This window comes from Pavona decussata, unplaced genomic scaffold (genome assembly GCF_977016875.1).
Source record: "Pavona decussata unplaced genomic scaffold, jaPavDecu1.1 SCAFFOLD_29, whole genome shotgun sequence".
In the NCBI taxonomy this organism is placed as follows: Eukaryota; Metazoa; Cnidaria; class Anthozoa; order Scleractinia; family Agariciidae; genus Pavona; species Pavona decussata.
In genome coordinates, this window is record NW_028145452.1 from 1,479,841 (window position 1) to 1,493,272 (window position 13,432).

At 37.4% G+C, this 13,432-nt stretch overlaps 1 protein-coding gene across 4 annotated transcripts; it reads right to left on the reverse strand.

The window, feature by feature from the left end:
* Positions 1-804: 804 nt before the first annotated feature.
* On the reverse strand, positions 805-12,981 carry LOC146484865 (uncharacterized). Of its 4 annotated transcripts, none has more exons than XM_085104337.1 (4): positions 12,963-12,981; positions 8,043-8,164; positions 6,226-6,377; positions 805-2,076 (listed from the first exon to the last, which is right to left on the reverse strand). In XM_085104337.1, exons 2-4 carry the CDS (start codon positions 8,134-8,136, stop codon positions 1,660-1,662), a joined length of 663 nt encoding a protein of 220 aa, XP_084960463.1. In that variant the 5' UTR covers positions 8,137-8,164; positions 12,963-12,981; the 3' UTR covers positions 805-1,659. The 4 variants fall into 4 exon arrangements, with proteins under 4 accessions (XP_084960463.1, XP_084960461.1, XP_084960462.1 ...); XM_085104335.1 differs by lacking the exon at positions 12,963-12,981 and adding an exon at positions 10,621-10,745; XM_085104336.1 differs by lacking the exon at positions 12,963-12,981 and adding an exon at positions 10,075-10,093.
* Positions 12,982-13,432: the final 451 nt, after the last annotated feature.

The window sequence follows — 13,432 nt, forward strand, 5'->3', positions numbered from 1 at the left end:
TGCACTCACTAGACTTAAGACCAAAAATCTCTACTGGACTCACTATTTTTCAGAAACTCGGTAACTAAACACAACCCAGCTAAAACAAAATCTTCTATGTGTAGCACAACTACGAAAACACGTTTTTACTAAGTATCAATTCCCAGGAAACCTAGTCTAGACTAAATTCCTCAAGCAATTGATCAGTTTCCTGGAAAATGATACCTTGTTCTAGACCAAAACTCTTTGATTTCTTTACCCTATCCCATACTAAACTGCTTGAAAACCATACCCTTCACAGAGGCACATACCCATAAAGCTTATATATGGGAGTACCCCCCGAGGCCGCGAAGTGGCGACAACGAGATCGTTGTCGCCGCTTTGCGGCTTAATTCTGTTTGACATCATGCCAGGGTAGGCAGTATCTTGTCTGGGAATGTTTATCATGTTGTTGTTTGCACTCGATTCTTGTCAAAGTAATGAGAAACGATTGCTTGAAAAGGTATCTTTTTTATCCATCTGTTTTTTTCCTTAGTGAACGGATACTGCAAGTAGGAGTCTTGAGTGAAGCCGGACGCATATTAACGAGGCATCGCAGAGGTTATTTTGTCAGTATTGTTTTTATCTTCCTGTATCTTTTTGGATGGGGGTTTCAACCTGCAATATTGGGTTGAACTAAAGTAAAGAAAACATGTCATAGCCTTTAATTCAAAATTATGTTTATTAACTTATTATTTCTTTAATATATATGGAGTACACTTGTTTGCAATATTGCAGTGTTAACGTAGTTTTATTAAAATACATAAGTATATTATATTCTTGATCTTTATGTAATTTTTAAAACACGAGCAGCAGTGTTTTATCGGGATAACCACGAGGCGCAGCCGAGTGGTTTTAGACCCGATAAGACATGTGCTGCCATTTTTTTGAACGGCTTCAAAAACATTCCTGGAAAAGCACGTGTCAAGAGAGTTCATAACAATGATAGTTTTGTGAACGTTGAAAAATTAGCATATGAAAAAACATTAAACACCGCATACTAATAAGGAGAAGGTTTTATCGGGTTTTAAAACCACTGCACGTGATATTTTATCGACCATTTGATAGGTCAATGGGATTATGAATTATTAATGAGTTTTTGAAGGATTTATTTATTATTGTGAACATGTTTTGGTTTTGGAGCTGTTATTTTAGAATATTTCAAACAACTTACTTTTTACTTGATTCAGATTTATGACAAGTTAAAGAGGCACTGTCACGAACTTTCTGCCGTATTTTAGCAAAACTGATCAAATATTTGACAAAGAACCTTTTCTCTAACATAAAATTGCTCTTAGAACACTAGGAAGAAAATACTAAGTGATTACTCAAAGGAATAACAAACTTTAATCAGTTTTTAACGATTTCTCCAAATCTCCAAAATACACAGGAAAAATTGAATATTTGCCCCGTTAAAGCAAAATTTGTTAACACTACGAACAACAGCTGTTTCTGAACGACACACATGATACCTTTAACCTACTTTTCGCCCTAGAAAATACAGAACTAGTACAATAATCTTCTACTAATATCATGGGTTAAAAATGTACTGTTTGGTGGTATCTCTGATTCAGTGTAATATGCGGATCGAGAAGAACCTTGAGAATTTAGACATTTCATAAATAAGATTCAATTTAAAATTCAGCTATAAATAGTGGGGGCAAAATAACCTGATTGTACGTTGTGATTTATTGGTAGCCAGGCCGCCATGGGATTGTTTTTCATAAAGGGAAAATCTGGAAACTGTGTTGCAGCTGGAGGTGATACCATGTTGTTAATGACTGCTCGGGCGGGCTGATAACTTGCCTGTCTTTGGGTATTTACCAGAGCTTGCATATCCTGTTCCAGGTGATTCATGTTTTGCTGCGGCCAGGCATGATAATCAAATTTATTGAGCTGTGCTGCGGCAGCAGGTTTCTGCATGCTGTTAGTGGGTTTAAGTTGATCTTGCGGGGGTGGTGACGGTGTTTTTGCTTTCCCCGGGGATGGCTTGGTGGCGACTCCCGGTTGCTTTTTGTTTTGCTGTCGACATTTTGCTCGTTTGTTTTTGAACCATACCTGTGACAAGAAACAGAAAACATTTATGAACGACCGGTTTAGAACAAACAGCCCAAGAGTTTAGTTTTAGTCCTCGGGTTTTTCTGTTTTGTGTGATCTTAGAATAACGGACATACATTAGTACTAAGGGATACTCCTCGAAATTTTGGGTGGAGTTCTGCCCCTCTTGTTCTCGAAATCTTGAGCGTGCAATATTTTAGACCAAGATTTGTTGTTTTCGAGTAACCCTTTTCAGGCTTGACCTCTCCATATCCGTTTTGAGATATGGCTACCGTTTCTCGAAAGTTCTGATAACTTATCGGCATTGATAAGTACTTTTTCGAATCCTTTTGTTGAATGAACGAATGCTTGAATGAAGAATGAAAAAAAAAGTGTCGGTGTATTTAGCTTACACAGCTAATTGTGGACACTATTTAGAGCTTTACCATTCGATAAAGAAAATTACAGTAGTAAAAACAAGAATAAGCCATTATAAACAATTACTGAACTTACAAGTACATTTTTTAATTATTGACTGATGGTAATTTTGGGGGAAAAATTTGCAAATATAATGTGTTCATGACAGATAGAAAGTAAATTTCTAAAATCATTACAAACTGAGCTGCTGTTGAGAAACACTGTGTATATTAGTAGAAAGTACTTTTCGGTCCATTTCATTTTCTCTCAGTTTCGATTAACTTTTCAGCACCAATAATTACCAACATAAAGTCCATGATAATAAACGGTATGATGAAATGTATTGATTTTCAAACTGTTTCTCCCAAATAGTACAATAAGAAATATACCAATAACAGTGGGAAGAATATCCAGTACGAATCAATCAATTTCAAACCGAAAGACAAAACCCTTATCACCATCACACCAAAATGACAAAATTCCAGACCCAAACAGCTCAAACACCCTTAACGGCAAGTACAACAGCAACAACAACAACAATAACAACAATTTATTATAAGAGAAGACTTCTTACAATATTAGTACATATAACATCAAAAATTATTTTGGAGAGGACCTTACCTCTCCTAACCCCACCCAGGATTAAACGGGCAGTGTCATCTATTTTTAGTGTCACTTTGAATATTTGTATCCGGTTGTAAAGGTTCAAATAATGGCACAGTTTTGTTAACAATGAACTTACTAGTGCACAGAAACTAGTATCATTCATCTTTGGTTGAGGATGGCTAGGATGGAAATGGATTGCAACTTGAAAAAATTGGTTATTTCTGAGTATTTTTAGAAAAATTGCTAAAAGCTGTTTATAGTTTATTCTCTACCGGAGAAGCCATTTCACATTTTCTCTCCAATGCTGTAAGAGTAATTCCATGTTTGAAGAGGTCCTTAGTCAAATATTTGAGCAGCTTTGACCAACATACAGTAAAATCGCCATGACAGTGCCCCTTTAAAACCAGTGTAAAACATAACATTCAACGCATCTGGGGTCCTCAGTAAGTGGTCAAGGTGATGAAAGCATCGAAAACTGCCGTGCAAACTATATGAATATTTTGAAACTTATTTTTAATAGCCTCCGGGTCGAAATAGGAGCTGTCTAAATACAGGTTGGTTTTGGCCACAAATACAATTTCAAAGTATTAATACCTTCGTGTCGAAACTTTGTGTCAATTTCTTGAAGTATTATTTCCTCTGAGTTTTCATGAATTCCTTTCACTGTTAGTTCAGGAAATCAACATGGTAACTTTCAGTTGAAAACAAATTTAGTTGTTTCCTCCGATTCTGATTTGAGTGTGTAAATTAAAACGTTCACTTGAATTTCACAGAAAGTTTGTTAGCATTAATTGTTGTGCAACGGTGCAAAGTACAAAATTGACGAATTTGGAAAAGTTTCCGGTTTGAATAAATTTAACAGTTCGCACGACTAAGCTCACGTTTTACACACCACCTGTTTCAAACGTTTAATTGACTTGAAACTTTTCAAGGGCACCCAACGGCTCATTACAGTGGATATCTCAGTGTTTGGAAGGTCGTCAGAAGTTCAATTTAGTTCTAACTGGAAAATCTATAACTTTCTTCGGTAAAATATCAGTTCAAAATTTTGTTACGCTGGAAAATTGATTCCTTTCGTTTTCGGAGCTCGAGGGTAACGTTGTCATTAAAAATGAGAAATAACTCATTGACTAGCTAGCATTTTCGTAAAGTCAATAACAGCTCGTAATTCGGAATGTAAGATTCTGTTTCCAAAAACTTTGTGTGACTTCAATTTTCGGTTAAAGCATCCAAGTAGCTCATACCGCATCAGCTAACGTAAATATGTGTTCTGAAAGGCAACTAAACGATCTGGGAAGACAGAGGGCAACATTTCAAGTATGTTATTTACACTCTATTATTATTAGTGTGCTGTTTGGCCTTTGTGTGTGTGTGTTGGTGGGGGTGAAAGGGAGGGCGATAGGCTTAGGGCTAGACATAGGGTTTTTGTTGTACATTATTACATAATTATACGTTACTCTTGGGAATGATGTATACAGCTGAAAATAAATAAAAAAAATTTAAAAAAAGCCTTCCCTGCTCTCGGACGATGGAAAGCTCAGGGGAAGTGAATTTGAGATTACCGGTAGCGTGTCCTGCATAAACGTGGCACAACCACATCGCGTGCGTTTATCATTACAATCACCAAACACTCTTAAGGAAGCAGAATTAAGTGTTCACGCAAACCATCGTTGCACAGATGTTTAGACTCTTTCTTTGAATTGTACGACTTCCTATAGAAGAACCTTTCTGAATACCCACTGCTTCATCTGTTAGGCTTTCGGCGTTTACTGGATACATTGCATCGGAATTAAGTTCACGTTTTAAGCTTTCGTGCGTATTTTGAACATTTCACAAAGAGGTGCCAAACCATATCATTTCATCAGGAGATTACATCGCTAATCAACAATAATTTAACAACCGGTGGAGGGTTAAACTTTGGCCAATTTGCAGGTAGTTAATTGAATCCTGGCTTTCACCGTTCCCTCTAATGCTTCACTAAGTTACGCCTCTTTGAAAACAACTTAAAGGGGATTTGTGGTCATATCTGTCAACCTCAGAGCACGACAACAATATTTTCCAAGTTGCCAACTCAATGCATCTCGTGCTGTGTACAAATCGATTGTATTAACCCTTCACTCCAGAAGTGACAAATATCGTAGTTAGTATGTCTGACTTCCGAGAGCATTTACCATAGAACCTTTCAAAAAAATGTCGAATTTCCTTTTGCAAAGTTAGTAGTTTCAAGGATTCCTTCCACGCCCATGTCTACAGAGCGGACTGCTTCATAATAGCTCATTTTATACTCTGAAAAGGCCAGTAGCGAACTAAGCTTATGATTCTTTGAGGGTATTGGTGGAAGCAACAAAACATCTTTTAAGGTATACGAAACAATGAAAAGATTTTAAAGTCTAAAAATACACACTCCATCTGAATGGTTGAAAGAGGACTGCCTTGAGATCTCACCGCCGAGGGGAAAGTCCAGAAACATAAAAAAAGACTTAGTGGGTCACGGTATTTTTGGCAATTCTTATCTGTCTTACGTTGTTATCAAATTAATTTGTAAGAAACAGAACCTCTTTAAATAGTGTCAGACCTATGGCCTGCAAAAAAAACAAAATGGTGACTGATTGTCGATAACAGACATTCAGGGCATACCAGCAATAACTGTGAAATTGAAATCAGCTCAAACTGATTACTTATTCCAGGGGTTGTGGCCTTTTTCAGACACAACTAAGACAAAATTCTTTCCTGTTATTTTCATGGCACAAAATACGAGGGAGAAATGCGCGCTGTATCGTCTTTCGCCCGTTTCTACGCATACGTAAGTCTCAAAAATCAACCGGCTTCAAGTTATTCCTTATAGTTTTAGATTATGTTTCTTTCAAGTTATTCGACAACATTTCTAGACAGACAAATGACAGGAATACCGAAGAGAATCTCAAATATGATTTTGATGTACTGTTAAATTCTCCCAGCTAATGTTAAAAGAAATGAACAGGGAGGAGAATAATTAGTTTGAGTACGAATAGGCCTGCTTCAGACTAATACCAACAGTAATCATGACTTTGATGAAATGTCTCTGACAAGCTTTGTTTACTGTCCCTTGACCGTAAGTATAAGCTGTCAATTGTCACTTTTTATAAAAGATATCGCAGCCTCGCTCACCTGCACTCTGCTTTCTGGAAGATTAATTTTCATGGCAATTTCCTCTCTCATGAATATGTCGGGATACTTTGTTTTGGCGAAGAGTTCGTCCAAAAGCTTCAGCTGTGCTTTGGTGAAAGTTGTTCGCTCTCGGCGCTGTTTTCTCGGTGGACCTGAAAAGATTAAATAAAAATTAATTAAATATTATAATAGTCAATTCCCCTTGGCTAAATAAAAAGGCTCCTGGTATTCCGTTACAAAGTAAAACTGGGCAATTTTCCGCTTTCAAAATTGCTCCTGAAGAACTCCAAGTGGTGCCAACGCCTCGCCTTCCCAAGCCGACAATTTCATCTTCGGACGGTCTCGGACACACATAAACGCGGCACTCTATATCAAATGACTTTTAGTTTTAATTGTCAGGATCGTTATGGGTAAATTATTTTCATTCGAGAAGGTAAAATCAAAGCAAAACAAATTAAAACAAACTAAATCTACAAAAACAACAGTGTTGCCCTTTGAAGATAACTTGTTAACACCCGCGGGTCCCTCGGTTCAATTGACGAAGCTGGAGCTGTGGGGATGAAAATTCTTGCGGGCTCCACAGTCAAATCTTGAATCATGCATGGTGGCCGAGAACTAATTAAGACTTTTCAGGTCTATGAATTAAATCCTAAAGTGTTACCCTTTAAATGAGAGCCGTTGAATTGAACTTTCCTGTGATACATAAATTTTATAATTAACTTCCTCTCCAAAAGTAAATTTTCAGAAGGAGATTAGTCAAGCAAAGTCCAGTCTGAGGTACGAAAATAACAGTTACCTTCCATAAATCGTGTCACTAGACAATGTGGACATCCTAGGCAGGGAAGGGAATAACCGGGCCAGCCAAACTCCATAATCACGATTGAAAATAAGGTGATCAAGCACAGGCGATTCTTAAGAACTCTTCGCTCTTCGCGAGTTAATGTGTTTATGAGTGGCCTGTGATATTTCCTTGCAACCAAATTGTGGTGACTAATGCGACGCCGATGTTTAAAGTTTGTCAAACTGAATCACAAGTAACCACGTCCCAACCGGCTGATGAGGGATTATACGGCTATTTGTGGCTTAGCTGGGAGGATAATATTAAGCCGACGAGAAGTGAGTCAGTCCTTAAATAACAATATTCCGTGACATATTTTGTAAGCTGGAGATAATAACCAACGTTAAAATTTCATATCTACCCTGTGCCACGGGGATTAGAGGCGTTTATATCTGTATGGATGGTAGCATCTGTGCTATTAGGAAATTTTACAGCTCGGGCGGTCAACAAATAGTAGTATTTTTCCCCTCAGCCGCGCCAAGGATAACAAGAGTGAAAAACAAATAGTGTTATTTTTACCGTAATAAACTGTCGGATTGCACCAGGACAGGAAGCTACTGATTACCTTATTGTTAAATAGCAATAATCATCTATTAAAGTCAACTAAAAAAGCTTTTTGGTTTCCCGAACATCGCAAAGATAAATAAACCGACTATAACTCGCTGTTGAGGTGAATTTCTCTCTTTTCATTAATTTATTAATACTGAACAATGTCACTTATGAAGCGAAATTAATTGTGGCTATTATGTTTCCATCTGTTATTAGTGTTTAAAAACAATGCGTTGTAAAAACTCTACATATTAATAGCACAGGAACTAACAAAGGATAATCCTAAACCCACTTATCGTTTTATGCATTACTAAAGAAAGATTATCCAGGCTGAGAATTATGAAGAACATTAAATAGGTATTATAAACGACATCCAGGCTAGACATGCAAGTTTAAAAGACCACCCCACACTGACATCTAAACACCTTACCGTATACCGGATCAATGCCCTGGTGAAAGAACTCCATACCAGGATGAATAAAGTCCATGCTGTTCAATGTACAAGATGGAAAACGTGCGTCCATTTCTCTTGTTTCTTTTGTTCTGTGAAACCTAGCGTGCAATACGTAGAAATGTTATCATAAACTTTGACCTGGGAGGGGAAACGACGCGCACGTGCAATGTCTTGTGGTGAGAGTTGTCTTTCGAGAGATCACGAAACCAATATCGATAACAAAGCGAGCATTCCATTTAGGTCATTTAGGCAAAGCGTATTCTTAAAGGGTCATGTCATTATCTTAAAAATAGCGGATAATCTGCTTGATATCCTACTTCCTACTGATGAATGATTATTTCATTTGAGATCACGCACAACAAAAAGCATCACTATGCTTTCTGTAAACTGTTTGATTGGCAGCTGTCAGTCAGCATCATATTCCGTCTGACACGTATCATGTGTTCGGTTGATAAGGGAATGGAACGAGGAATACCACGCTCACAAAGTTAAAACGAATAATACCCCCCCCCCCCCCCCACCTCGAAAGTAAACTCCTAAAAAATGTAGGCCCACGACTTTTGATTTTTACGGTATCAGTTACAAAATGAAATTTGAAATAAAGACCAGTAATTAACTGTTGATTGACCACCGCGACAAAATAAAAGTCAGGGGCACCCAACGACAGTTTTCTCTCAGATCCTTTGAAACGCTATCAGTAGGCTATCTGGAAAGTCTTTAAGGCTCTGTAGGTTCATTTTAGGCTGCGCTGTAATATTTTTATCTGTTCGGTCATTCTAGGGGAACTTCAGTCTTTTCGAAATTACTAGGGCATTTTTGTCCATTTCCCGAAAACCTTAGGTCTTATTTCCTTTCCAAAAATCTTAGCTGACCTTTTTTCGGTACCCAAAACGACATTTTTATCAATCCGAATTCACTAGGCCTTAAATTTTCCATATCACGAAAGCTCAAGGTAAAAATTCCGCTCAGAAAATTGTAGGGGATTAAGGACCTTCCGAACAGATAATTTACCGAAACGATCCGTTGGGTGCCCGTGAAAAGTACCAGATCCCGGAAGGTTCTAATCAGCGAAAAATGGTAGACTGAAATAAACTAAAAAAAGAGCAAGGCTGATTAAGGTGGGGGTACACATGAATTTGGATGGAATTTTCAGAGGTTTAAGGAAGGGATAGAAGAAAGAAAATGATTTTTGGAACACTAACAGACAGTTGATACCCACGGAAGAAAACCCCAGGTTGCTAGTGGACTAACTTGGTATCCGTCTATTAATTATTGACTACAAATTCTAATTTTAAAACTTCACTAAATCTTCAATATTTCTTATTTCTCTTAATTTTACTACTCTTTTGAGAAAAACTTTCTCCTCCCAAATATACCTAAAAATCACCCAAAAATTTACAAAACACCCCAAAACATTGATTTGTGTAATGAGCATAGGGTTTTTGTATTGCTTGAAACGCTAACAAGATATTTCCGTTGAACCGATTTTAAGCGGCGTGAAAACGGCTTTCATGGCCCCCGCCTTAAACGGTCAGGGAAGTATATTTTTCCAAGGGGGACAAGCATCGATGAGGAATACTGAAAATAAACTGGTTCTTCTATAGCCCCGTAACGATTGTGTAAGGAAACGTTTCACTTCAGGCAACAAAACCAGGTTATGGAACAGTCTATCTTCTGAACTACAATTGGTAACCGTCACAATGTCAAAAACGATTTCAAAATCAACCAGCCTTGTACGTAGTTTTGAGTAAGTTCAATTGATGTATAGTACCCTGGCAATTTTTTTCCTAAAATAATTGCAATAAGCCGTAAGGAATTACCGTGTCTAAATAAAGCTACCTATCCAACAAGAACAGTCTTTTCTCTAAATGCAGTTTAGAAGAATGTCCTCTCGTTGTAGCCAACCATGCCTCTACTGTTCCAGTAGCTAATTCAGCCAGTATACTTCGAGAAAATGATAAGTCATTTTCGTAAAATTTTGCAGAAAAATTTGAGATTTTTCTTGTACCTTGCAGTGCTGCCTTCTACCTGCTGCTGCTTGCTACCTGTGTGCCAGTCCAATAGCAAATAGGTACTGAAAATTAAGAAAATATAGATTGCTGTTGTTGTTGTTGTTGTTGTGTACGTGTTTGGATTTCAATCGAGCCCCGTACCTTCGAAATTATACTTCACACAAAGTTAGGCTATGTTTTCTTTCCTTGCTACTGGCACCGCCTCGATTAACAATTTTATCTTTTTTGGGTAGCAATAATTTTATGTAAAATGTACAAAAATAACACAGAAAAAAGTTGGATTTTTTTATAACTTACTATCATAAACAAGCCACTAAAAGTCAGGGAAACAGTTATTCAGAAGTAAAAGACCACAAGAACGAAACTGTGAAACGATAGACGTATCGTACCATTAATTACTAAATAGCTGGAACAACTAATCAGAGTATTTCCTTTGGTCGAGATGCATATACCAGGTCATCATGTAATTTTCTAAAGCATACATATCCAATAGTTATTAATAATATTTTTAAATAGTTGTTCACTAGATAGAAAAAGCGTACCTTTCAAAGCTGAAATATCTCCAACTTATCGTGCAAAGTCATGAAGCTGTGGCTTGTCCCTCGACTTTATAATTCGTTTTTTTCCGTGTCATGTGGTTTACCACCCTCTTGAATGTCTGGGAACTTTACATGATTTCGATTGTCAAGGGAAAAGAATTGTTTTTTTTGGAGCACGAGAAATTAAAGATCACGAAAGTCTTCAGTTATAGGAAACTTGCACATCAACGACGTGACAGCTGGCACATACAGGACTTTGGCCTGGTGGTCTGGTGACAGCAGTCATGATTCTAATCATTCTTATTTTTATAATTAACCTTTTTATAGTGCACAGGAAGTTAGGGACAAAAGTTGAAGTATGAGAAAAGTTGTGTCGCTGAACCTGTGAAAGGCATTTTTTTTTATTTTCTACCCTGGGTTATAGAGACAAAATGCTTCGTTTGATGCCCTCTTTTAATTTGTTTGTTTAACGTATTTTGCCTTGTGCATGACGATGCCAGAGCCGACAAACGGCTTAGACAGAAGATTAAACGTCCAAAAAGGGGAAATAAGGAAGTGGTCTACTTCCTGACGCCCAAGTCACTTCCAGGCTGAGGACCTCCCAATCCGGTACTGAGAGACTGAACGCAAACGTTTTATTATTTTTTCAGAGTGATTTGTTTTAGCAGAGGCCCTGGTTTCAGCAAACAAGGCTGACTAAGTTTAAAGAACTCTCCACCAAGGGTGAGGTTAATGAGAACTTCACTGAGGAACTAACTCAAGAATTCTTTGCAATTTTGTTACAGTGCATGGAAATGATAACATAAAACCAAAAAATTTCACGTTTGATGCGATCGAGAGAATAATAAAATAGTATATTGATTTGTTTTCGTTTTCCCAGTTTACTGGAATCTTTGTATATTTTTCAGACTATCCGTTAAAGTGTAAATAGTCAACATCAGAGTAAGGGAAAATTAAAATGCGAAGGATAAGTTAAAATGTACAAATAAATTTTCCAACAATCAAAACTGAACTGCGGCGAGATAGAAAGATGCTTCTGAGATGGATTGTCGACAGTGGCTGTATATTAAAGATGTAGAAAAACTTTGGAGTATTACCTGGTTCAATATAGAATGTTACCTCTCAGAATTTCAGCGCGCAAGTTGGCGATCACTACCGTAATGAAGATCGCGAAAGTTTAACGCTCAAAGAAATTCGGGGCACGCATAACGCTGGTGTTTGGACGGAACTGACACTGCTGAAACACGCCCCTAAAACAGGAGCATGACTCAGATAACACTGACCCATGACTCAGGAAAAGATGAAGATTCTTTCAGAGAAAATAAATATTGCTTGTTTATGATGATGATGAATCATTTATTAAATAGTACGCTTTGCAGTCTGGGAAACTGAATTGCGTGTCTCACACTGATATAAAAATAGATAATTACAATGAAACTATAAAAGACTACTATGCATCATTAATTAAAATATCAAATTTTTTTTTCATAATACAGCTAATCACATATGTAATGGCTTATAATGAAGGAATTCTTAAATCGATCTGTTCTACACACAGGAGTGCCAAAAAGATTCCAGAGAAAATTTGGCTAGTTTCGTTCATGATGAGAGGGTACTGAAGGACAAAGGAAGGAACTGAGAAGAGTGTCGTTTGCAAAGAATCCGTTAATTGGAAAATTAAAAAGTTTGGTCTAAATGAACTATTCTAGCATTTCGGACGGAGGGTGATGAGACCGAAGCGACTACACCAGTGTTTGTGAATATGTAACTGTTCAGATGAAGATGCACTCTGTAGAAATGCCGAATTAAGCAATGTAATGTGTTATGTTAGGGCAGTTTTCAATTGACTTGTCAAAAGTAATTTCCCGCTTGCTTTGGTTCTGTTTCACTTCGCTCTGTGATTCGCTAACAAATTTCCCGCCACTTTCTCAACCAATGAGAAACAAAACAAAAACAGTCCTGTCGTGCCTCGCTCGCACGCGTTTTCCCGCGCTTTGGGCCGGTTACATGTATTTGCTTCGAGTTCTGATTGGCTCATTGCGCTGTTTACAGTCTCATGATTAGCTAGAGAGGCTAGAGTAATAACTTTTGGTTTTGGTTTTACAACACTGAAATGAAAACTGAACTAATAGAACATAGAAATAACTTTTTCAGAGAATTTATGAGTGACTTAGCTCAATTTCATTTTCCACATTGAGCTGGCAAATTATTGCTTGCTAGATTTATTAATTGATGTTTTCTAAATAATTTAATTATCATAACATTTTGAGCTCGGGAACCGCCAAATTAGATTGTATGTGCTAAAAGCATTAAGACCTGATTAAAACTTTTAAAATATAAGTTACCTTTTTTACGGGAGGGCTGTTTTTCCGCACTGCAGATTTGACGCTGTTTTTAAATCCTGCTTTCAATCGATTAACAGCAAAGTTGAAAAATAATTTTTCCGTGCAGCGACAACATTAGCAAACGGAGTGTGAAAATAAGCTGAAAACTGCCTAGGACATTGATTGAAATAATCCCCTTAAAACCTCTTGTTGACATATACACCCTTTTATTTTTAGTATGGGCAATGTTTCCTGTGCATGCAGGGAGGTAGACTCACTCATCGTTGGCAGGGCTCACACGGGGGGAATCATGTCCTCTGTCAGTGTGTTGAGTGACTTCTCTATACAGTTAGAATAAGAGACGATAGCCGTCAGTCGTCAACTGCGATTATTATGGCAGCAAATTTTGATATACAGAGAAAAGACGAGGGTTTGGAGGTTTGGATGAGACTTCAACTCCATGAGTGGCTGCGACGTTAATAACAAAGGGA